Below are 23,205 nucleotides of genomic sequence, written 5' to 3'. Positions count from 1 at the left end.
GATGTACCTGACAATTTGCAATCGAAATAAAGACAATAATAATAATAAGAATATCAAGAAGAAGGAGAGCACAAATATTGCTTATGGCCTTTTGTGGAGCAGTGGCTGCTACCTCTGTACAGAGGAATGTGTGGGTGCGGAGTCGGAGCCAGGACTGGTGGGCTTCTGTGAGGGGCTTCACGGACACAGAATTCATTAATACTTTCTGAGTGAGAAGGGAAACGTTATCACCACCTGAATCACCGTTGTCTGCCACTTTTTTTTATTACCTGCCTCCTCCAGCGCAGAATTGTGACGTCTGTCGCATTTCAATTACATAAAAATCGCATGAAATGCGACCTGGCCGTTCAGACTGAAGTCGCATTGCAAAACATCGGATACGTATCCAATTTAGGACCACATATGAAAGTGGCCTGGGTCGGATTCGAAAAAATCGGATTTGTGCTGTTCACACTGTCAGGAAATCGGATATGGGTCGCATTTGGGCAAAAAAGATCAGATTTGAGTCACTTCATCCTGCAGTGTGAACGTGGTGTAGGACCACACTAAGCAAGTGGCCATGACCTAATATGAGAAAAATCTGATTTAGTTAGATGACACTTCAGTCAAAAAAAAGAAAATCAGACTCTGGTCATTTCAGCATGTAATGTGAACATAGCCAAAGACACAGAGGGATTAAAAACATCTACCTTTAGCTTCCCTAACTCTTTTCAGTCAGTGGCAGCAGCTTTGCCAACTAGCTGAGAAGAAAAGTAACTGGGGCAAGTCATACTTGCGTATTATGAAGCCAAAGGTCACTACTTGTACTACTCTAAGACTGTCAAAGCTAGGTCCTCTTGACACTCCATGACACTGCCTAGACAGACACACCCACGTGTCTAAATCTTTTGGCATCAGGTTTCCACGGGCACCAGAGGCTGTGTATTGTTAAATGTCTTCTTGTAGTGGATATTATAAACAGTAGCAGATTCTTTGAACAGTTCTGTGTAATGAACCTTTGTCACTGCACTCTGTAGGGTCCAAGAGAAGGATGTGAATCTAAAATCAATGGAAGAAAGTCTACATGCAGCACAAGACAGCAGCTCTGCAAGACAGAAGACAGTTGAGGTGTGAACCTAATTTTGATCAGCACAATACTGGGTTTGCACATTTCAGAAAACCATGGTGTCCCTCATGTTCTTCATGTTGTGTTGGCATAGTTTGTCTGAAGAACTTTTTGTTTAATAGGCTCTGGAGCAGCAGTTGGCTGCCCTGCAGGCAGATGTGGAGCAGCTGAGACAGAAGGAGACACCAGAGTTGACCAGTTCTGTTACCCAGCTCCCAGAACTCCAGGCTCAGTGAGTTAACCCAGTAGATCACTGTGCACTCCTCCAGCACAGCCCTTACACTCAGGCTAATGATGAGCATCTGACCCACAGGCTGGCAGCAAAGGACCAGGAGATTCAGATGCTACAGGCTGAGCTGGAGGCAAGGACTAAGGAGCTGGGTGAGAAGATGGAGCAGGTACACCAACAGGTGAGGCACGATCTCAAAAAGAGTGCAATATGAACAAATTAGGATGTTGGAAATGGCACTCTGGACTAAGACAAAGTTGGTGGTTGAATTATTAATAAGAGTCATAAGAGATTAAAATCATATTGCATCCTTGTTTTTGTTCTCCATTAATAGCAACTCCAGACAGCAGTGCCAAGGCCAGAGCTGCTTACAGCGTGAGTAATGTCGCCTGCCCTACCATAACAAATAGCTTTTTTTTTCCACACAAAATTTAATTTTAAAGGATCCTTAACAACATAAACATTCATAATGAGTGGTTGTCATTATCTGTCAGGTTGTCAGAGAAGGAGAAGCAGGTCTCAGATCTGCAGGTTGAGCTGGCTGAGCTGAGGGACTCCCTGGAACTTCATAGGAAGAAGAACAACGTAGGTTTCCTAGAGTGATGACCTGAGCTATGTAATACCTGCTGCTCTGGTCTAGCCCTGTGAGACATCACTCCCCTTTGTGTGGTACCCCAAAACACTTCCCTCACACTGGAGCTGCATACTGCATACATCCATATTCCCTGTTGTCCACTGCAACTAAGCCTTGTTTTGTTTTGTTTTTATTCTTTTTTAAAACATTTTGTTGTTGTATCAAGCTTTCTTTAGCCAAGGTTGTGTTCGCAACATAATCATACACGTCAGTGCAGATGTCTGTTTTGATTTGGATTGCTAAAACTGAGTGTTGCATAACAAGGTATCCAGCCTACTTTTGTTATGCTCACTGTTGCCCGTGACTGTTTCAGCAAGCTTGTCTGTTCTTGTGGGTGATTCAGAGCATTAGAAACTTGCCTACCTTTTATTTTTTCTAAGAGGCATTTTTGACTTTGACAATATATACAGTATCTAGACCTTTTTTCATTTTTGTATCTGATATATCGCTAGACACTGGCACCTTAATTGGAATTGAAAGCACTTACAGAACAATGCTACTATACATATCTTGCATTTTTACCCACGAGGCGCTAGACAGGGACTCCTGGGGTGATTTGCACATGCTTATTTTTAGCTGTTGGAGCATGGGTGAAAAGCAGAGTGTGGTCATTGTAAAATGAGTTCTGTTACTCTACCAGTCTGTATTTGAGGGTCACTGAATGCATTTTCTCTGAGGCTGAACTGAAAGTAGTATCTCTCTGGAATGGACCAAAACAGGAGCTTCGGGAGAAAAACTGGAGCGCAATGGAAGCTCTGTCAGCCACCGAGTCCATGCTTCAAGGGAAACTCAGCAAGGCTGTCAAGGTTCGACACCCCATCTCAGTCTGCTTCACTCTAGTTCCAATCTGATTCCCCCCTCCCAAAATGCTGTTTTTTTTTTTTATGCCATAATTGACCCAGTGAGATTTCTTTACCGCCATCATCCATAACAAAACTGCATACTCATTTACCTCACTCTCGCCTCTCCCCTGTGTTGTTTGGCCTTAGGTTTTCAACTGGCTGTGTGCTGAGCTTTTGAACTAAGCTAATCCCCTTGGGAATTGCAGACTTTTACTAACTTGACAAATAATATTGTCTCTAGTGGATCTATTTTTGCTTTAAGCTCTGAAATATGAAAGATTTGTCCTTGCCAAAAGCTCAGGCTGATGCTTGGAAATGAGTGTGCAGTGACCTAGAAATTATTTCACTAGATGTCATTAGATCAAGTTTCATGGTAATCATTGCACAGCTTCCTGTCTTTCTGTCCTGTGACTCATTTCTAGCATGTTTTTCCCCCCATTCAGATTCTTGACATCCACACTTTGAATATCACCAGTTTGCCGATGAAAATCAATAAATTCCCTTTAATTTAATGCAGTATTCTCTTTTTTTAAAGGGAAGTGTGACCATTCAAAGCTTTAATCAGAGATGAAAAACTGTCCTGTTGTTTCTCAATGCTCTGCATTCACACCTGAAACGTGTTTGTTCTCCACCAGGAAGAACAATTGTGACTAAATGTAAAGCAAAATCTACAGTGTATTGCATGCAGTTGCAGGTCACACTGTGTAGACCTAGGGGGCTACCAGCTAGCTGTTGTAGTCACAGTTGAGGTGTGTGTGTGTGTGTGTGTGTCTGTGTATTTTTAGTGGCCTCCTCCCTACATGCTGAACTATCACTACAGCAGCTGCTCATCTGCCATCTGAGTACAGTGGAAAGGACCTCAGAGCTGAGCCAAGGAGTTCCTTGACAGTTGTTGTGTACTGTCAGTGCATGCTGGTTGTATTATCTCCACACTTGCACACTTGTCTCAGAGCTGCCTTGTGTGACTGTGAACAGTGGTTAGAATGCCAGCTGGCTGGTGTTTAGCATATGTTCTCCGTTCAGGCCTCAGAGTGACAGTACTTGATGCTGGTCTATTGTAGGAGGACTGAATCCTACCCTTATTTAGTCAAGAGTTCTTTGTAGAATTTCATGAAAAGCAGACTGATGTATTTGTGGTTTCAGGAGGACTGTAGCATCTGAGGTTATTGGCTCTTGTTGCAGCTGTGGCCTGTTGGAAGATGCTGATGTTTATTGGATGTGGATGTTTGTGCTAGTGACCTAAAGTTATTATTGGTGATGCTAAAAGACATTGAACCTGATGGATGAATTGATGGTGACTGGCTTAAAGCAGGATAATGGAGATTAGAATGAGGGAGGAGGAGGGGTTGTGGTCCTATCTGCCCAGATATGACCACTGGACCATATCTTCGAAGTGACTGAATTATTTGAACAGCCAGTGCTCAGTCTTTACATCACTTTTCTGTCCTTTTTCCACTCACTTTGTAGGAGCACCAGGCAGCACTGGCAGCATCTCAGGCTGAGTGTCGAGATGTTCTGCACAGACTTCTGCCCCATGTACCTCTGCCCACTGAACAGGTATGGGTAATACTGGATCGTTTGAATACCTTTCTTCAGGCACATACACAGACTCCAGGTGCCCTTTCACCCTCTGACTTAATAACTACTGCAGGTAATGCAGGAAACCTTTTTAAAATAAGTATTTGTTGGTGATAGGGGTGTCTTTTTTTTGTTTGTTTGTTTGGGCACCTGGCCCCCAAAATGTCTGCATAGCCCTGTGCTTCTTACTCCATCACACTCCTCCTGTGTCATGATGTTTCTCTTTACTCTTCATCTCCTCTTAGAACCATCAGGAGTGGCTCCACATATTTGAGAGGGCGTTAGCTGAAAACACAGCTGCCCAGTCGACCCCTGCGCCACAGGACTCTGAGGTAAAAATATAGAAATGTAAACTTGAACACGATTCCTTTTAAAACTCAGAGTATCAACAGATGCTATTCTCGTACTAGGGACTAGCTGAGAAGCTGAAAGAGGCTGAGGAAACCCAAAGGATTCTACAGAAAGACTGTGAAACGTACAAGAAGGTTTTGGCAGAGACGGTAAGAGGAGGATTTTGTGTTATGTTTACACAGTAGTACAGAAAATATGCAGAACTGAGCTGTCACTCCTGCTGCGTCCACAGGAGGGCATCCTGCAGCGCCTCCAGAGCAGTGTGGAGCAGGAGGAGTCTCTCTGGAGAGTGAAGCTGGAGGTCTCACAGGGAGAGCTCGGAGAGGTATGTATTCAGTTTTAGCTGGAAACAAACTCCCAGACTGAACACCAAATCAGAGGTGGTATAGTTGCAACACAGGCTTCTTCATTGCATTATTCTTCTTCATCTTTTCAATTAGATGAGCCAGAAAGTCACATCTCTGGAGCAGGAGATTGAGAGACTAACTGATGGAGCCGAGTTGGAAAATGTCAGTTCTCTTGAAAAACACATCTTAAGCTAACAGTAACATTTAAGACTTATTGTACTTAACAGATTCTGATTCATGTGCATTTCTGGATCTCTTCTTGCTCTGTAGCTGAGAAGAGAAAAGCAGCACTTGGAGTCTGAGTTGGAGAGGGCGGAGCGTGAGAGTGCCATCTATGTGATGGAGGTCAGAGAGGTGAGCAGAAACTGGACTCCTTCACCCAGTCTTGCTTGTGGTCCTCATTCATGTCATGGCAATCATCCTTCTGTGGCTAAAAAGATGAGCTTTGTCGTGTGTGGATTTCATGCTCATGGTGTGTTTTTGTGACATTCTGTATGCTGTTTATTTGGGGCACATTAAATTCACACAACACAGACACTTACCAGACTAGCTTAATAACTAACTGCCATTGGTAAAATACAGTCATGCACCAGGAACCCTGGGCTTTTTTTTAAAATACTAAATGGTTATGTTGAATAGTGAGACCATTCAGTTTGACTTTGCCTAACGGTCTGTTCTGCTCATCTCACTGTAAAGACTGTGTGCTGTCCTGAACTGACTCCCACAGCCTCCAGTTAAACACATCATCTCAAACTTAATTTCAGCTCAAAGATCTGTTGACTGAATTGCAGACCAGACTTGATGGCTCATATACAGAGGCTATCAGGCAGAATGAGGAGCTAAATTTGGTAAGCGTTGCTCACCCTCTACCTAGAGCTCCTTTCAAACCTGTCCCCTGTTGCACTCAGCAGTCCTCTACACTGACTACCACAGGACAGCAGTCTCCATGTTGTTGGTCATCATCCATAACCTCAGGGAACATGCTCTCTCTGCCCTTAACTTCAAGATTATTATCTTTGATTTTAGGAGCCAGGAATGTGATCTCGTCAAGTAGCAGAGTCAAAGGTTGTGAATGATGACAGCACCTTCACACTTCAGACTAACTCTTCTTTCTCTGCACAAGTACTCTAGTACTCTATCTTACTGCCTTTTTCATGCTTCTGACAAATGACCTACTAGTCAACATGGGTTCCTCTTTACTCCACAGCCTGAAGTGGACACTTTTTTTCCCCTCTTGAGTTTCATACAAACCTTGTCTGTTTTTGTGTCTTTGTCTTGTCATCGTCTGTGAAGATGATGATCAGATGTTCTTGACCAACAATAGTACTATGGAAAATGTAGCCTCCTGAATAATTCCAATGAGAATATGAGCAAGAAAACATACCAATCATATTGGTTTATCTTGTAATCATGTATAAGTAGGAATAATAACTGCAGTGGTGATAGGCATCTAAACATATCAAGGCATCCCCTTGACATAGTGCTGTTTTTGTTTTGATGACAAGCTATTGAATACATTTAATGTAGGCAATGATGGAATGAGGCTTTGACTGAATATTCTTTGATACTATGGTATGCATTGCTGAATTATAAACAGGACTCCTGGGTGTTAATGGGAATTTGTCATATGCTATAGAATGTGCTGAATGTCTGTTTTGGTTCCAGCTTAAAACCCAGCTCACTGTGACTTTGTCCAAGCTGGATGCAGAAGAAAATGAGAGGCAAAAGGTGGCTGGTGATTTATATAAGGTAAGATTGATCATTTATGTGTTGTTACATTACTGATGTGGGTTCAGGCCACTTTAACGAGTGTAAACTCCTGGTCCTTCACACAGGCCCAGCAGTCTCTTGATCTGATTCAGGGGGAGCTCTCAAAAGTGACGGACAACGCCGATGACCTGATAGAGTTTGGCAGTCTGTCGTCACAGGGGGTAAGAGTCTGGGGCTGTTGGGTTGTTGTTGGAACACTTGGTAGTATATGTTTTTTTTTTGTATTGTGATCACATGGTTTCGCTGAGCTTTGAATCCTCTCTGACAGGAGGAGATTGACAGAAAGGAGAAAATAACTGCAGGACTGAACCAAACTGTCACAGAACTGCAGCAGCTGCTACAAGCCGTCAGCCGGCAACTCGCCAAGGAGCAGGAAGGGGTAAGGCCTGTTACTACGCTGTTGTAGCCACCCTATAAAACAGCATTATAGCATCAAAGTCCTGTATTTTTACTTAAGTCTGAACAATGTACATTTGATTTCCTCCAGGAGACTGATAAAGATCTGGCCAAAGTATAGTGAGAGGAGGATAGAACCCCTGCGCAGGCACCTTGACTGCACTACCGAAACCACCTTTGACCTTTTGGTCTCATTGCTACCACCATTACACCATTCTGTCACTCCCAGCCACCTCCTCCCTCTCAGCCTGTGTCACCTCACCTATACTGTAGGCAGCCTCCAACTGACTCTTAGAGGCGCTTGTAACCCACTCTCAGAATCATTGTTGGCCACAAGGGAGCACACACAGAGGTTACTGTTAATTCCAAACACTCCAGAAACTGTACCAAAACACACACTACCCCACTCCCTGCACATTCCTCATCTTCAGCAGAATCGCTAGTTGATTTTTATTCTAATCTTAAAAATGACTTCCAGAATAATAATTCAAACTGTGTGGCAACCATTCCTCTGTTTAAAACACCAATATTTTCAATGAAATTCTTTTTTGAATACTGCAGTAGTTTTATTTGTCTCAAGGGCAGTGATACAATTTCCAACTTGACTTAACAAACTTGGGGTTTTCAGTCCTTTGTTTTTTTTAACTTAAAGATCTGTATTGTTTAAGTGTACCAGTTAGGACCTGCTGAAATGCACTACAGTATGTTGATCTGTTTGCCTGCTGACCAGAAAACTATAACGACCTGTGTATCATCATGCATTCACAAATTCATCATAGCTCCATGCATATCTTGACTCAGTATTGGAATGGAGAAAGGAGATCAGAAAGGGTCTCAGTATATCAGAAGGGTCACTACGTGACTGTAACTATGGAGATGCATGGACAAATTGTAGTCACGTCTGTACTGCAGCTCCAGAGATAAGGGAGTCTGTGACCCTGGCTGTGGAAGGAGAAGGCCAGGTCAGGAGTGTAGAGGTTTTTAATCCTACTGCAACTACTCTAGGAATAAGTGTCCCATATCATTTGTAATCAACACTTGCTATATTGTTGCTAAGTTCATTAACCCTGAAGATTTTGGTCTTTTTGTAACGGGTGACATTAATAAAGGGATGCTTGATAAACTTGCCTGGTGCCCCTGTGTTGCTTCTTTTTCTCCCACTACACTTCTTTCTCCCTGCCACTGTAGGGCAGCACACAACCTTAGTTAAAATTTCAGATTGACAACTCTGAATGTGAACAGGAAAACCAAAAAGCTCCTGTTCATGTAGCATTTATGGATGGTATATTCTGCTTGGCAAAATATTCATCTGACTTCCCTGTACACAAACATGTTTGTCATGCAGTGGTGGTGTTTAGGTTTAAGTATTTTGTATGGACGTAAACAGTTTCCCCTGATGTCAACATTGTATAATTCCTCAGAACAGGAGAGACTTTCCTCAAATCCTGTATGAGGTTTTTCAAAATATTTCCCATCAGTAATGAGGATATGAAAAAGGCAATGCAACAGGTGGCTGAAATCTAAAACTTACCCAGGACTTCTCTTACCATAGCTGTAATGTTGGAAAACATTCGCTTGTCACATGACAATGAGTGGAGAAAGTATGAAATATAAACTCTTAACGTACATTAGGGACAAATGTAAGGACTTAATAGTGTGACTTCTAGACTTGATTATTGCAATGCTCTATACTATGGTGTTAACCAGTCCTCCCTCACTCGTCTCCAAATGGTGCTGCTCGTCTTTTGACAAGTACTAGGAAATTCTACCATATAACCCCGGTACTGGCTTCCAGTCCGTTTTAGAATTGATTTTAAGTTATTGATTTTTGTTTTTAAGGCTCTTAATGGTTTGGCACCATTTTACCTCCCTGAACTAGTGCACTGGCACAAACCTACAAGGTCCCTCAGATCTTCAAGCCAGTTTCTTTTAGAGGTTCCTAGGGTCAGATATAAACGCTGGGGTGACCGTGCTTTTACTGTTGCAGCCCCTAAATTATGGAATAGCCTACCTTTTAATGTTAGGTCAGCTACTGACCTCAGTACTTTTAAATTCTTGCTTAAAACCTATTTGGCTTGGCTAATAATACACAGTAGGGCCTGATGCATTCTTTTGAACTCCTTTTAATTTATTGAACATATGTTGTGTGTCTGTGTTATTGTGCTGTTTTATTTTTATTTGCACTGATTTTATTTACGTTATTATAGTCATTTATTGTGATTTTATTTTGCCATGTAAAGTACTTTGGTCAGCTGGATGTTGTTTTAAAGTGCTATATAAATAAATTTGATTTGATTTTCTTTTTTTTTTTTTTTAGATTTCACCACTTCCAGCTTTACATTTTACTGAAAAGATAAATAATAATAAACATCATTTATATAGCACTTTACAACTTGGGGAGCTCAAAGTGCTGCACAAAATAAGGATAACTATACACTAAAAACAATACTAAAACCGACAGAGCACTACTAAACCATAACCCAATAATCATAAAATATAAAATGTGCACAATGCCGTTCAACGGCAAATAAAAGAAATTAAAGCTCGAAAGCTTGTTTAAGAAGATACGTTTTTAATCTGGATTTAAAAACTGTTAGTTCAGTCGTACAGATTCTTTGTGAGTGGACCTGACTTGACTTTAGGTATCTGCACAGAAAGCTGTTTTGCCTGTTAAATGGATTTTAAAACAACAGAACTGTTGTGATGACTGGGGGATCAGGTCAGGGGCATGAGCCAAATGTGGGATCAGCACATTCCTGGCTTTTTCCCACACCGTCATGCTGGAGTCAGCTGATTGGAGATCTGGCTCTTGGTGTACCTTTATGGAAACTTTGTGATGAATCAGGTGACGCTGTGTCTCTGACATATTTGTCATTAACTGGATCACAGAATGTGCCTTTCACAGCCTGCTGCTAGAGGCTGTTCAGACCATATGTACATAAAGCTCCCTGTAAAGTGGCTGATTCAGAATTTACAGTCATTGCTTAAATGTGATTCCTCTGATTAAAATGAACACTCTTTGCTATTCATTTCACTGTATGATGATCTCTAAAACTGACATGATGAGAAATGTTTCTACACTTCTCTCACTTTTATCCCATTTAAGTTTTCTTAGTTTGTGAAAAAAACTGATAACTACAGATTTAAAATGGTGGAAGAAACTAGATATAAATATGCATGAGGTTACACTTTACCTGATATTTAATGGGCAGTCTCTTGACTTCCACAGAAAATGCACTGAGGAAATAGGTGTTTTGTCTTTCCTGTGTCATTGCTCACACTGTTAATCTCAGTTGCGCAATTCAGCTTGCTGCAGTCGGCATTTACTCTGCACGCTTCTTGCCTGGCAACATTTGACTCCTCCTCCTAAACATAGATCTGCACTCGCACTACGCCAGCGCAACTTCAGCAAAGCAGCCCACTCCCTGCATCTGCTCTCCATCAGTGTGGTATGTGCTAGAGAGCCTTTGATCCCCACCCCCACAACTTTACAGTTTGTGTGTGAGTGCGTGCGGGAGGGTGAGTCAGGCAGACATCGAAAAGACTGTAGTGCTCTTTTACACAGACAATGCCCAGTGGATGAAAGCAAAGAGACAGTGACACAAAAGAGCAGTAAATATGCATTATATCCACAGCTCTAAGGCCAGCCCCTAGGCCTGGAGTTAAAGGAACGAGGACCAGCACAACTGCTGAAGAACGTGGAGTTCACTCCTCTGTACTATTAATGGACAAGTATGTGCAGCTATGAACAGACCCAACAAATGTAATGGATTAATCAAAGTTGTATTGCTTAAAAAATAGGAATATACATCAGTGTAGTGTCTTTTTGTAGGGCAGTGTTTGAGCTGTAGCATGTAAATGTGGGCAGGCAAGCACCTTCGTGAACTCTAGTGACCCTCTACTACTTTTTGCTTTGTATTAAGTGTTACTGCACTTTGAAACTGAACCCCAGTTCAAACAGAAGGCCATAACTGCAGAGGCAACATGACCACCAAGGTGGCCTGAAGCTGTGAGTACACCACCAGCCATGCAGACTTGTTAAAACAGAGAGAGGAAGTAAAGTGTTGATGAGACTGCCAAACAAAAACAGAGAGAGGACACATTCATCAGAAAGGTTTGAGACCAATCAGACATGTGACATAATAAAAAGAATGACAGTGGAGGTTAAAACTTTTTTGACATCCTCACATAAGGTGTGAACGTTGTGTTAGAGTCGAAATGCAAATAAACAGTGATGTCACTGGTTTGCATAAGCAATCACAGGCATTAACTGACTGCACTAAAGTCATAAGCAAACAAAACCCTTGAAAGGGCCCAAGAGGGCACAGCAAAATAGGCTAATCTGATTTTGCCATCCTTTCCCTCTCTGCATATTATCTCAGTTAGGAAATGTACCATGATGATTATTTTCACCATGTGTTTCCCTCTATTACTGTCCCGCCTTCTGTAGGATCACTTAGGCCTGTGTAACTTAATAACAGTATGATTCCTAAGACATTTTTCTGAAAGAAAAGTGAATCTTGTTATGTTTATATAATATAAGGAGCACGAACAAGGACGCAAACGTCTGTTCTCCTTGGATATAGGAAACTAAAAAGTTTGGCAACATATCAGGAAAAGTATGATCCCTTTAAGAATTCCCAGATTGTACCCGTTGTTTACATAACATAAGGTGAAATCCATAGACCATGTGAGGTGGTCGAATAAAACAGTTGTGTCGTCATTTCGATAACTGTGTTTAGTCAAGAATACATTAAGTGCAAAATATTTTCAGCAGGTTTAGTGTGTAACTTTAAATAGCTATATAAAACACAGTTCGGTCAGACGCACAAATTAAACACAGAGTTGGTAATGACTCCCCCCCCCTGCAGAAAGTAAAGAACAAGCGAATGGTACACTCCGGCCCTGCTCCTCGCTGTTTTTGTATCTGCTTCAGAGCGGATTCAACCGCCAAGGAAGTTACGCTTTGTAATGTCACTGTAAAGAAGTTTGAGACCAATTTATTTATAGAGACCTGGATTTATTAGAACACTTAGACGCTGGATATATGACCTGAAACGAAAGCGTATCGTGGTTTTTATTTTGGAAGGTTACTCCTGGTGATCTTCGAACCTCTATTATTACTGTATAGCTAACGTTACACGGTGAAGCCTCATGTTTTCGTCAAGCCAAGAGGAGCACTGCGCCCCGTCCAAAGACCCAGTGAAGTACGGGGAGCTGGTGGTTCTGGGGTAAGATGGGCCGCTGTGATACTTATTTTGGGATAATTCTCCTTTACAGACACTCCTAAATGAACGTGAAAGCGAGTAGATAGGACGTATCTCAAGAGGGAGCTCACATAGCAAACTTAGCTAACAGTTACGCGACTAAAATAAAGTGTGAATTCTCAGTAACTATTTTTAATGTAAGGTAAAGATAGACTTTTAAGACATACATTTAAAAAAATACACGTCAAGCCCAGTTGAGGAATTCACGCGCTCCACAAAGTCAGACGTGCGCAATGAGATATGTGAACATTTTGGCGAATTGGTGGCGATGTTTCATTCCCTGATAACCGAGGATGAAAAATAGGCTCGTTACACCTGAACATAGCGATGCCCATGAAATAGAGACGTTAGGGACAACTTTAGTAACTCTGGTGAAAGGAGTCTCATACTGGGCAGTTCTCACCAGAGCGCTCCTTCCAACCTTAAAGTTAGATTCGTGGGGTTCAGGAATTCGGAAGTGGTGATGGTACCCCTCCCCCAGCCCCAGGGTTCTTCCTTTTTTGTACTATCTGTAAAGCGCATAACTTGAAATCTACACAGCAGACAACTCCTGTAGTCATACACTGTCACGTCATGGCTTGTATTATTTCTAAGAGACCAGATCTGACTTACAGATGATTATTGCCTTGAATGGTCTGAAATCATACACCTTGCTTATCCCAACAAAAAAGGTGATTTCTTTACATCTAATGTCTGCTGGTCACATGGTCAGGTAGGAGACCAGGCTTTTGCAGAGACCAGCATCAAGTATAGGGATAAAATCCTCTTCAGCAACATATACATTTGTTATTGTGATATGTGATATGTTGTAATAGCATTATACATCCATCCATCCATTATCTATACTGCTTATTCCTGAAAAAGTTCGCAGGGGGATCTGCAGCCAATCCCAGCTGACATTGGTTGATAGGCAGGGTTCACCCTGGACAGGTCACCGGTCTGTCACAGGGCTGACACTAAGAGACACACAACCACACACACTCATACTCACTAATAGTATTATACATTTTTCTGGAAAAAGAAATGAAGAAACTGTTCACAAAACATGATTTATCTGTTCATCTCTACTCCGACAAATCAAATGTGCAAAATCCTAGTACTTCATTGCATTCAAACTCTTATCAAAATATTCCCTACGATGGCCTGATACAGCCTGAGATAAAACAAGGAAGTCTACCACAGTGAGCTTGGCAAAGTTTCTGTGGACAATTTTTTATTGTTTCACAGTATCTAATGTTATATTGCCACCTTTATCAGTGATCCAAAATGGTCTATGGTACAGCTTTTAGTCCAGGTACCTTTACTGTGAGGTAGCAGTGATAACAGTGAGCACTTATGGATCATTTATTTATTTTTATTTCTATGTATTTGGTTATATCAGTAAACTTGACAGTACATTTTGTCACAGATTTGAGTATTTTATGTTACAATACATTTAGAATCTTTGTGCTTGTACTTATGTAATATTATTATATAATATACAGTAATATAGTGCTGGGTATCAAGCCTCACTACTTCCTTTGTATCAGACAAAAGCTCAGAATACTGAAAATTGTCAAGGACTGCAACTAACATGTAACAGTGAATTTTCTGGTGTATAAATTTTCTTAAAAGGGTTTTTTAAAAAGCCAGAATGTCTTCAGATTGTTCTTTAGGTTAGAACAACAGTAAAAAATACAGAGATATTCCATTTACAATGATATATAAAACTCAGAAAACAGGAAATCTTTACAACTGAGAAGCCAATGACTGTTTATGAGGTAAAAATGACTTTGTTCACATTATCAGTGGTTATTGATTATAGTTGATAATTAATTCTCTTTTGAAAGGTCAGTCAATCATTTGTTTCAGATCTACTTTGAAGTACTAGTATTTGGCATCAGACGCCATGTCGGATCTTGTTTATGTTTTCTTTTCTTCACTAAGAGCTCCTGATTAAAAACCGCTTTATTAAGGCAAAGTTCTTGAATGTGTTTTGACCACATTTAATGTATGAGCACTTTAGTTCCTTTTGTTGCATAAATAAAAGTTTTTTTATGGGGAAAACACACACTTTTTATTCTCAATAAGGTTTCAGTCATTTTGGCCTTCATACAACTACCACACTGACACTTGATACCAGCCTTAATCCGGTGAAGTTAAAAACAACAAGGCAGCTATATTAGCATCAGTATACATGTCTCATCTTGCCACTGATTTAAACACTGGTGTGACTTTTTCTTTGTTAATGTCAGTACAGTTTTTTTTTTATTGCTGGATTGGTTCAGGAAAAACTGTAGCCATTAATTTTTCTAAAGAAACATATTGTTGAACTGTCTCCAGATGATAGACAGCACCCGCTGTGCTATGAATGATTGAAACCCCTTTAAAAGTTATTGAAGTGTAATAACTTTAACTATAACCTAGTGTCTTGCTGTGGGAATTACATGTATATAGCATTAGTTTGAAGAACTGGAAGTGAGATGATTATAAAGGTTTCACACAGCATGGGTGAGTGTGGTTTTGTCCCTTGCCCTGCACCCATACACTCACATTCATACAGCTTATTATAGCGGACAAAAAGTGCTGACTGCTTATTATCCCAGGCTGAGCATGTGGCAAGTTTGTAACTGATGGTTTTGTTCTCTAACCAGACATAAAGACACATATCTGAGTCAGATGTGACGGGTGTATAATCACTGCCATGACATCACATCCCACTGATAAAACTGATGGTAGACAAGATAGCTGACAGCATGGAACAAAGCTTGTTTGAGCAGCAGTCCCCTCAGTAGTTTGTTGCCATGACCGTGGTGGCTCTTATTACTTGCATGGCTGCCCCCCATCTCTGCCTGGGTGGATTGGCTTGGTGCTGGGCACTGGAGGGCGGGGGAAGCGGCTGTGTGGGTATCCTGGAAATGAAAGGATGGATTGATCAGAACCCAGCCTCTGCCTCTTCTTAGCTTCCTCTGTCCATTGTGACTGGGAGACTGGAAGACACAGTCAAGGAAGTGTACAAATCAACTTGGGCATGTCTTTGGTACAAACTGGCACTGATTGTTGAGATGTGTGCCTCTTCTTATTCATCTAAGGAGAAGAGCTAGCCTTTTGCCGTCCTCAACAAGGCCTGAGTGGAGGTGGAGCTAGAGTGGTGTCAGTGTCTCGTGCAAGGTCATATTAGTCAGATGGTACCTGAGTCTGAGTCAGCGGACTGATGCTCTCCCCACTAACTCTGCCATCTGGCTGCTTCCCATGTATTGATGATGTACAGTACTTTCAATGCATGTGTACAGTTTAGATTGGCCTAGTTATAGCCTTTTAGTTTTCAGCATCATCTGACCCCTGTGCCATTTTCTATGACCCTTTAAGCCCACACTGTCTCTTTGTCATTCTAATGAGTGGTATAATAACAACTCAGCATGTCTCCTCCTCCTCATTCTATGCAAGTTAGCCTTTCATGTTAGAATATAAAGTAGGAGGTGCTGTTGGCTCCTTAGCAGAGCCCTGGAGGATATGTGATATACCTACTTCTGAGTACTGGAGGGTAAATCTGTCTGTCTGGCAGTGGCACAGGTCAAAAAGGAATCAGAGTTAGTTGGAGCTCAGCTTTAAAGAGCTTAGCTAATGCGATGGTAGTGGTTTCCGGATGACAAAATATTGTTCCTCAATATAATGATGAATAATAGAAGGCGCGTGTGCCATTTCTCAGAGAGTCAGGGTTATATTCTGTGGATAGAATTTAGAATCTAATTGTGTGCTGTGTGTAAGACATTCAGGCATATAGGCCTCCTCCACTAAATTTGACCAATATGTAGGCCTGGCTGCTCTTTATTTAGGTGGGAGTTTCTAGGACGGTCTCTTTGAAATTGGAGTATAGAGTCAGCACACTGTTAAATTAGCTAAAAAAACTGTGTTTATTAATGAGAGATCATCAATGTGCCTGTCACTAGGGATGAGACGATATGACTTGGTGCGATTTGATCAATCACGATACAATTAAACCTTCTATGGCAACAATGTAGACTTGCTGCGGAACACTTCTACTTTATTCCTCTTTTTTTCCCTTTTCTAGCACTGGTTTGATTATGTAAAGAACAACCAGATAAACTGACATATGTTCTGTTAGGCTATCTGATACAAAAATACAAAGTTGCTAGTGTATGGAGACCACACAGTATATATCACTAGACAAATCAATACATTCTATATATTTATAAGGTTGGGAGCAAATTTGCCATTATATTTTGATGTAATTCTGTTCTGCACCCTAAAAATCAGTGGATTTATTTTGAAATCAGCATTAAAAGAAAACCACTGTTGAGCAATATTCAGTATTTAATTGTAAAACCTGAAGACTACGGGGGACAACTGGAACACTTTGAAATGCTCTCCACTAGTATTTTGTCGTTCTCCTCCTGCTGTCTGTGTATTAGTTGTAGTTTTGTCATCCAGTGCCTCTCTAGCTCTCTGTGGGTGGCTTGTCCTTCAGGCCAGCCTTGTGCACTGTGCTGACTGGGACCATGTGTTTCCATGCCTGGTCAGCCGTGTGGAGACATGGGACAGGTGGACAAGCTTGAGTGGGAGGGAGGAAGAAGCAGAAGGAAGCTCAGCTCTTATTGCTACTGTTGCATTTGTGTTGCAACAAAGAGGAGAAATGTCAGATTATGTTGTGGTTGGTAGACTACATTCGCCAGTGATATACAGTGCTATGCAAACTGTGCTATGCAAACTTGAGGCTTTCAATAGAGATATTTCCATCTTGCAGAGTGCCTGTTTAGCTGACTGTGGTTACTGCGTGCGACAGAAGGTCTGTGTGTTGGATGGGAATCGAGCATGGGGTGTCCCAGCTGTAGGAACCAGCTGGTGGATGGGGAGAGGACCAGTCTTACCGGAAGGGGCTTCTTCATTCACAAGGGGCAGGCTAGGATAGGTGCCTCACAGCAGACTGAAGGACAAAACTAGAATTTGGTCTTGAAAACTGAAAACTGAAGGCTCGTAGAGACTTTTCTGATTGTGCTGAAACATTTGGTATTTGGGATTTTGGAGCTGTCTCTGTCAGTGTATAAATTCAGCTAATCTATTTCAGTCATGTGAACCACTTCTCCGCTCAGACTGAGCATTCTCAGAGTGATAGCAAACCTGACGTGCATCTTAAAATCTGCTTCTGCCTGGGACACAGAGCAAAAGAACAGCTGCAGTTTACACAGAGCTAGCTCTCGGAAATCACACACAGCAGAGTGCATTATGTAATAAGAGACGTTATCCAAGGTATGGCTTAGATTGCTAATACGGTGCCTTACATTGCCAGTGGTGTAACGCATGGCGCTTACTTGTTTTAAGATTATAGCAATTTTTCCCATAACTCTTATTAGATGCATATTTATGCAGCTATAAAAATGGTTAGCATTTTTAAATAAATAAATGTGAATTTGCTGTCCTTTCCCTCCACCCCACCCCCCTCTGTGACAGGTACAATGGCTCTCTGCCCAATGGAGATCGGGGTAGACGGAAAAGCAGATTTGCGCTGTACAGGAGGACCAAAGCCAATGGTGTTAAGCCAAGCACTGTGCACATCCTCAGCACCCCCCAGGCCAGTAAGGTACAGAACAGAGCAGAGGATGAGTGAGCAACATAATGCACAAACTCAGTGGGAATCATCGACTGCTTTTCTTTCTTAATATACTGTATGTTCTAGACAGAAATACATATAAGCAGGCAAATGAATAACTGAGACAGAGGGTGATGAGTAATTGTCAGTATACTTGTGTGGTTTTAATTCATACTGATGAACTCAGCAGATTACAGGCAGTGGAATCAAATCATAAGGGAAGCCTGGGTTTCAGTAGTATGGGACATGCAGTAAAACCCTTAACATTATTGTTGGCAGACCTTAATGTTAACATTTCCCGTACAGGAACAGCTGTTCTTAGCCAGGCCTCATAACTTTTCTCTGCACCAGAGTGCCTGGCAGAAACTGCCCTGTCCAGTATAACACGTCTGCCTTCCTGCATTCTTGCCTCCTGATCCCAAGCAAAACTGTCAAACAATTCAGAGGACCTATGGATCTCTAATAACTGGTCACAAATACACATTTTCAGTGGTTTACAAATATAAGATTACAGATGTGTATAAAATGATTTGTGCTTGTCATGAAGGCCACAAATGCATGTATACAGATCTACAACTGAAATTCAGATGAATAAATCTGTAAAAATGATTTGTGTGTCTCATAATGACACAAATGTGTGTTTGTCAATATGAAAATAAAATCATAAAACAGTATTCATAATATAATACAGACATGTTCTGATTAAAACAAAGTTAAAGCCACATGGCGCTGGAAATTTCATGTTAAAATGTGTATTTAATTAAGTCAAGAGTAGAGATGCACTGATTGCAATTTTCTTGGCCGATTCCAGTTTCCACCGGTAGGATTCACTGTACATACACATGAATTTCATGTGTAGCCAGTAATTCCCTCACTGTGTACTATTTATCAGAGATTTGGACACAGTTTTCCTTCTCCGTGGTGTTTCTGTCACCTCCTCTGTGCACTTTTTGTACACCACGGGCTTCCAATATGCGAGTGAACATGCGCCCGGTACAGACATGAGCACGACCCTTGCTCAAGGTGCATGTGTGACGATAAACATGCTACACTTTTGGTCTGTGCCACTGCGTGCTCGACATGAACTGTCATGTCTCTAAATCTGATCAGCACAGAATCAGAAATCTCTGAGTGATCAGCCGGTTAACGGTCATAGCCGATCATCTGAAAACTGGTCATTTCCGATCTCGGCCAATTTATCGGTGCATCTGTAGTCAAGAGGTGATGAGCAAATTTATCTGACATCTGAGTTTTCCTACCTTTGTGGATCTGAGAACAGGATAATACACCTCAACTTCAAACTTGTTTGGACTGGAGTGAGCAAAGCGTGTCATTTACACAGTTACAGGCTATGTCAGAGATGGGAACTGCTGTGACCTTGTTCCCCTCTGCCACTCTGTTACCTAGCAGTAGGAGCGTGAAGTCAAGAGGAAGTTGCCGCAGCAGGCTGACCCTTCGTTCCTGGCTATACAGGCAGTGTAAAGTAACAATTCTTTAAGTGGGCTGGTGAGCTTGATTTGAGGAGCGCCTTCTTTTTGAGTGAGGAGTAAAGTGGACCAAACCATCTCCCTGTTTGATATTTTTTTCTACAGCGGTTCCCCAGCTTACCTCTTCCCCCACACGGTATAGCAGTCTGATACCGATGAACCCAGAATGCCCTGTGACTGAGAAGCAAAGCAGCTCACGTGTCTGTGCACACTCTGGTGTTTATGACAGATAATAAGGAGCTCCCCTGGTGCCACTGACAGCCTCCTATTTAAATCCTGCCTCTGCTTTCTCATGTCCCCACTTGATCTCAATTAGCCCATTTGTGCGTGTTTGCATTGGCCTTCCTTTGGGAGTTGGTTAGACCGCGGTTGTTTTTATTTTTACTCCTTCAACATAGGCAGGGTGTGTGTGTGTGTGTGCCATTTTGAGTGCATGATGTGGTGCTTATAAAACAATATCTTTCATGGAGGGTGTGTGAACAGGTTGAGCACCATTTGTTTGTAGCAGCGCAGTCGAAACGAGACTGCATGTGAGGATGTTCGTCCCAGTCGTTGTCTGACATTGCAGCAGAGTGTGACCCACTTTCTCTCTTCCTCTTTCCCAGCTGCACATGAAAATGGAATTCACAGATTAGAGCGGGCCGATAGTGGCATGCTGTAAAGTGTTGATGGAAGTTGGCTTTACCAACCTTTCATCACTAAGGCGAGCGTGTGTTAACTGAGGCCAGTGGGCAGTTTGTGGTGTGTTTCTGGAACAGAAACATAACTGAGGCCAGTGGGCAGTTTGTGGTCACTGTCACAGGAGTGTGAATTTACACTCTGTTTCTGTTCCAGACCCACAGATCTTCAGTTTTAGGTACAATGATGAAGACATGATGCAATAAGTCACAAGAGGTCTTGCTTTATTTGTGCTGTAAAAAACAGAAGTCATGTTAATAAAATGCTTGGGAATTTTTGTAGCTGTAAATAAGATGAAAAATACTGACAATGACAATTAAACACCATCTTCCAACAAGTACTTTCCACCTTTTTGATTAATCAGGTTGGATTTTCCCTGAACCTTGATTTAACCCCAGCAATACAAAGATTGTATAAGACATTTGGTAGTCTAACATCTGGTGTTAACATCAGAGGGCTACTCTTGACTTCACCATGGCACAAAACAGTGGTGTGTCTCTGCTTATACTGTATGTGTTTAAGAACGTATCTCAACATGTAGCTTGTATGTATTAAGTTTTTCTTTTGTTATATTTCAGGCTGTGAACTGTAAGGGCCAACACAGCATCTCCTACACACTGTCCAGGAACCAGACAGTAGTGGTGGAGTACAGCCATGATAAAGACACAGACATGTTTCAGGTAAACCATATGACACTGTTGACTGTGTGAATGATGCTTTAAAATAACCTGTTATATATACGTATGACAGGAAAACATCAAAACTTCATATTTTTCTTGAAAAATGACCAGATAATGAAGGGATTATCAAGATAGTTGGCGTTTTAGTCTGTCATTTAAGTGACAGTTGACTTCTTCTAATAAAGAATATTAGCAGCTATGCCATTTATATAGATGCACATGTTGTTTTGTCCCTTTTTTGAACCTCATCCTCTAGAAGAAATTGCATGTTCCCTGTCTGTACAGTCAGTAGGTCTGCCTACAGAATTAATCTGAGCGTATAGCAAGGAGATGATGACCAGAGGGAAGGTAGCACTACAGACACATGCTTCACATTCAGCTGTGTATTGTGTCCATGGGTCTTTAAACAACACTGAGTAAATAGAAACAAAGATGTGTCAGAGAGGGGGGAGCAAGCTGAGCGCAGTACTTCAGGACAATATGAGATGGAAAAAATGAGGAAATTAAAGAGGAAAATGCTTATTATTACCTTTTTGTTCAGCTTGAGGATTGTTTGGACATTTTTTAGTGCTGAACTCTGTGGTCTGCTTAAAAATTCATTGTTGTGCTGATATAACAATACACTGCCAGTCAGAACACTGTGCACCAAAGTGTACCATGTCTCAGCATTTTTTTAAACACACACACACACACACACACAGAGCAACATGATATTGTACACCACCATTCAAATGTCAGACCATCTGAAACTGGCAAAAGACTGAGCTGCTAGGAAGAACAGCTCAGAGTTCAAATGTCAGCTGGAACTGAAAAGGAAATGCCTTTTCATCCATGTCATTGTATTGATAAGAAACACAATCACAAGAACCCATATAAACAATATAGCACAGTCCTGATTCATTGCTGTGTTGTTTTGTAGATCGGGCGCTCCACAGAGAGTCCCATAGACTTTGTAGTGACTGACACAATAGCAGGAGGCCAGGAGGGAGAGGAGACTCCCATCACACAGAGCACCATCTCCCGCTTTGCCTGCCGAGTTGTTTGTGAGCGCAACCCACCCTACACTGCTCGCATCTACGCCGCAGGGTTCGACTCCTCCAAAAACATTTTCCTTGGGGTAATTACTAGTTGTGTACTACTGTAGAGCTAAAGTACCACAATTCATCCTACTGTTTGTATAGAAGGGTTTTGTGTCTACTTTCTAAGTTGTAACCAGATAAACAAATGCAATAAATGCATATTATTAGTAGTGTTGTGCAACAAGTGGGATGCCACACAGCACACCCGTTTGCATCATTGTCTATCTCTCTCTCTTGTTTATAGGAAAAAGCAGCAAAATGGAAAAACCCTGACGGTCACATGGATGGCCTGACAACAAATGGAGTACTTGTAATGCACCCCAAGGGTGGGTTCACGGAAGAATCCAAGCCTGGAGTGTGGAGAGAGATCTCGGTCTGTGGGGATGTTTACACTCTGAGGGAGACCCGCTCAGCACAGACTCCAGGCAAACTGGTCAGTAGCTTCATGCATAAATACTGTACATATGCTGGCACAAGCAGAAGTGTCACTGTGATGTAACTGTTGCATTACAAATAGAACATGGTTGTTATGGCTACGTGCATGATGTAAATGTTCTATTGCATCCATGCAAAGTTAAGCTAAAGATGACTCTGCTACATCACCCACTGCAGGTGGAGAATGAGAGCAATATACTGCAGGACGGCTCCCTGGTGGACCTGTGTGGAGCCACTTTACTGTGGCGTACAGCAGAAGGCCTTTTTCACACCCCCACCCAAAAGCACCTGGAGGCTCTCAGACAGGAGATCAATGCAGCGCGGCCCCAGTGCCCTGTAGGTCTCAACACCCTCGCCTTCCCCAGCATGCAACGCAGCCGTGCCCTCTCCTCTCTGGAGGACAAGCAACCTTGGGTCTACTTGGCTTGTGGCCATGTGCATGGTTACCACAACTGGGGCCACCGTTCAGAGCAGGGGCCTAACACCCAGCGAGAGTGTCCCATGTGCCGGGTGGTGGGGCCCTATGTGCCGCTCTGGCTAGGCTGCGAGCCGGCCTTCTATGTGGACACAGGTGCACCCACACATGCCTTTGTGCCATGTGGACACGTCTGCTCAGAGAAGTCAGTCAAGTACTGGGCGGAGATCCCTCTGCCCCATGGCACCCACGCCTTCCATGCTGCCTGCCCCTTCTGTGCCACCCAGCTCAGCCTCACTCAGGGCTGTTCCAAGCTAATCTTCCA

General features: G+C 42.1%; 2 protein-coding genes across 5 annotated transcripts in view; both read left to right on the top strand.

The window, feature by feature from the left end:
• Positions 1-8,379, top strand: part of ktn1 (kinectin 1) — a 22,132-nt gene extending 13,753 nt beyond the window's left edge. For 2 of the 4 annotated variants that reach the window (XM_020590851.1, XM_020590850.1), the window contains exons 20-36: positions 1,017-1,107; positions 1,228-1,337; positions 1,419-1,515; positions 1,669-1,709; positions 1,829-1,919; positions 2,688-2,774; positions 4,278-4,367; positions 4,634-4,720; positions 4,799-4,888; positions 4,972-5,064; positions 5,180-5,248; positions 5,357-5,440; positions 5,851-5,934; positions 6,752-6,835; positions 6,922-7,017; positions 7,125-7,235; positions 7,344-8,379. In XM_020590851.1, coding sequence (XP_020446507.1) covers positions 1,017-1,107; positions 1,228-1,337; positions 1,419-1,515; positions 1,669-1,709; positions 1,829-1,919; positions 2,688-2,774; positions 4,278-4,367; positions 4,634-4,720; positions 4,799-4,888; positions 4,972-5,064; positions 5,180-5,248; positions 5,357-5,440; positions 5,851-5,934; positions 6,752-6,835; positions 6,922-7,017; positions 7,125-7,235; positions 7,344-7,373 — 1,435 coding nt within the window. In that variant the 3' untranslated portion in view covers positions 7,374-8,379. The remainder of the gene's footprint in view (positions 1-1,016; positions 1,108-1,227; positions 1,338-1,418; positions 1,516-1,668; positions 1,710-1,828; positions 1,920-2,687; positions 2,775-4,277; positions 4,368-4,633; positions 4,721-4,798; positions 4,889-4,971; positions 5,065-5,179; positions 5,249-5,356; positions 5,441-5,850; positions 5,935-6,751; positions 6,836-6,921; positions 7,018-7,124; positions 7,236-7,343) is intronic. The other 2 variants (XM_020590852.1, XM_020590853.1) reach the window with 2 other exon arrangements.
• Positions 8,380-12,175: 3,796 nt separating this feature from the next.
• peli2 (pellino E3 ubiquitin protein ligase family member 2) lies at positions 12,176-23,203 on the top strand (the record flags this gene model as incomplete). The annotated part of the gene is made up of 6 exons (XM_020590954.1): positions 12,176-12,483; positions 17,968-18,097; positions 20,850-20,951; positions 21,871-22,068; positions 22,275-22,463; positions 22,643-23,203. Coding segments are annotated over exons 1-6 (1,257 nt in total), but the record flags the coding sequence as incomplete, so codon positions are not given.
• Positions 23,204-23,205: the final 2 nt, after the last annotated feature.

This window comes from Monopterus albus, unplaced genomic scaffold, assembly GCF_001952655.1.
Source record: "Monopterus albus unplaced genomic scaffold, M_albus_1.0 scaffold13.1, whole genome shotgun sequence".
Taxonomy (NCBI): domain Eukaryota; kingdom Metazoa; phylum Chordata; class Actinopteri; order Synbranchiformes; family Synbranchidae; genus Monopterus; species Monopterus albus.
The sequence above is the reverse complement of the archived record's forward strand: the minus strand, read 5'-3'. Positions and strand labels throughout refer to the sequence as shown.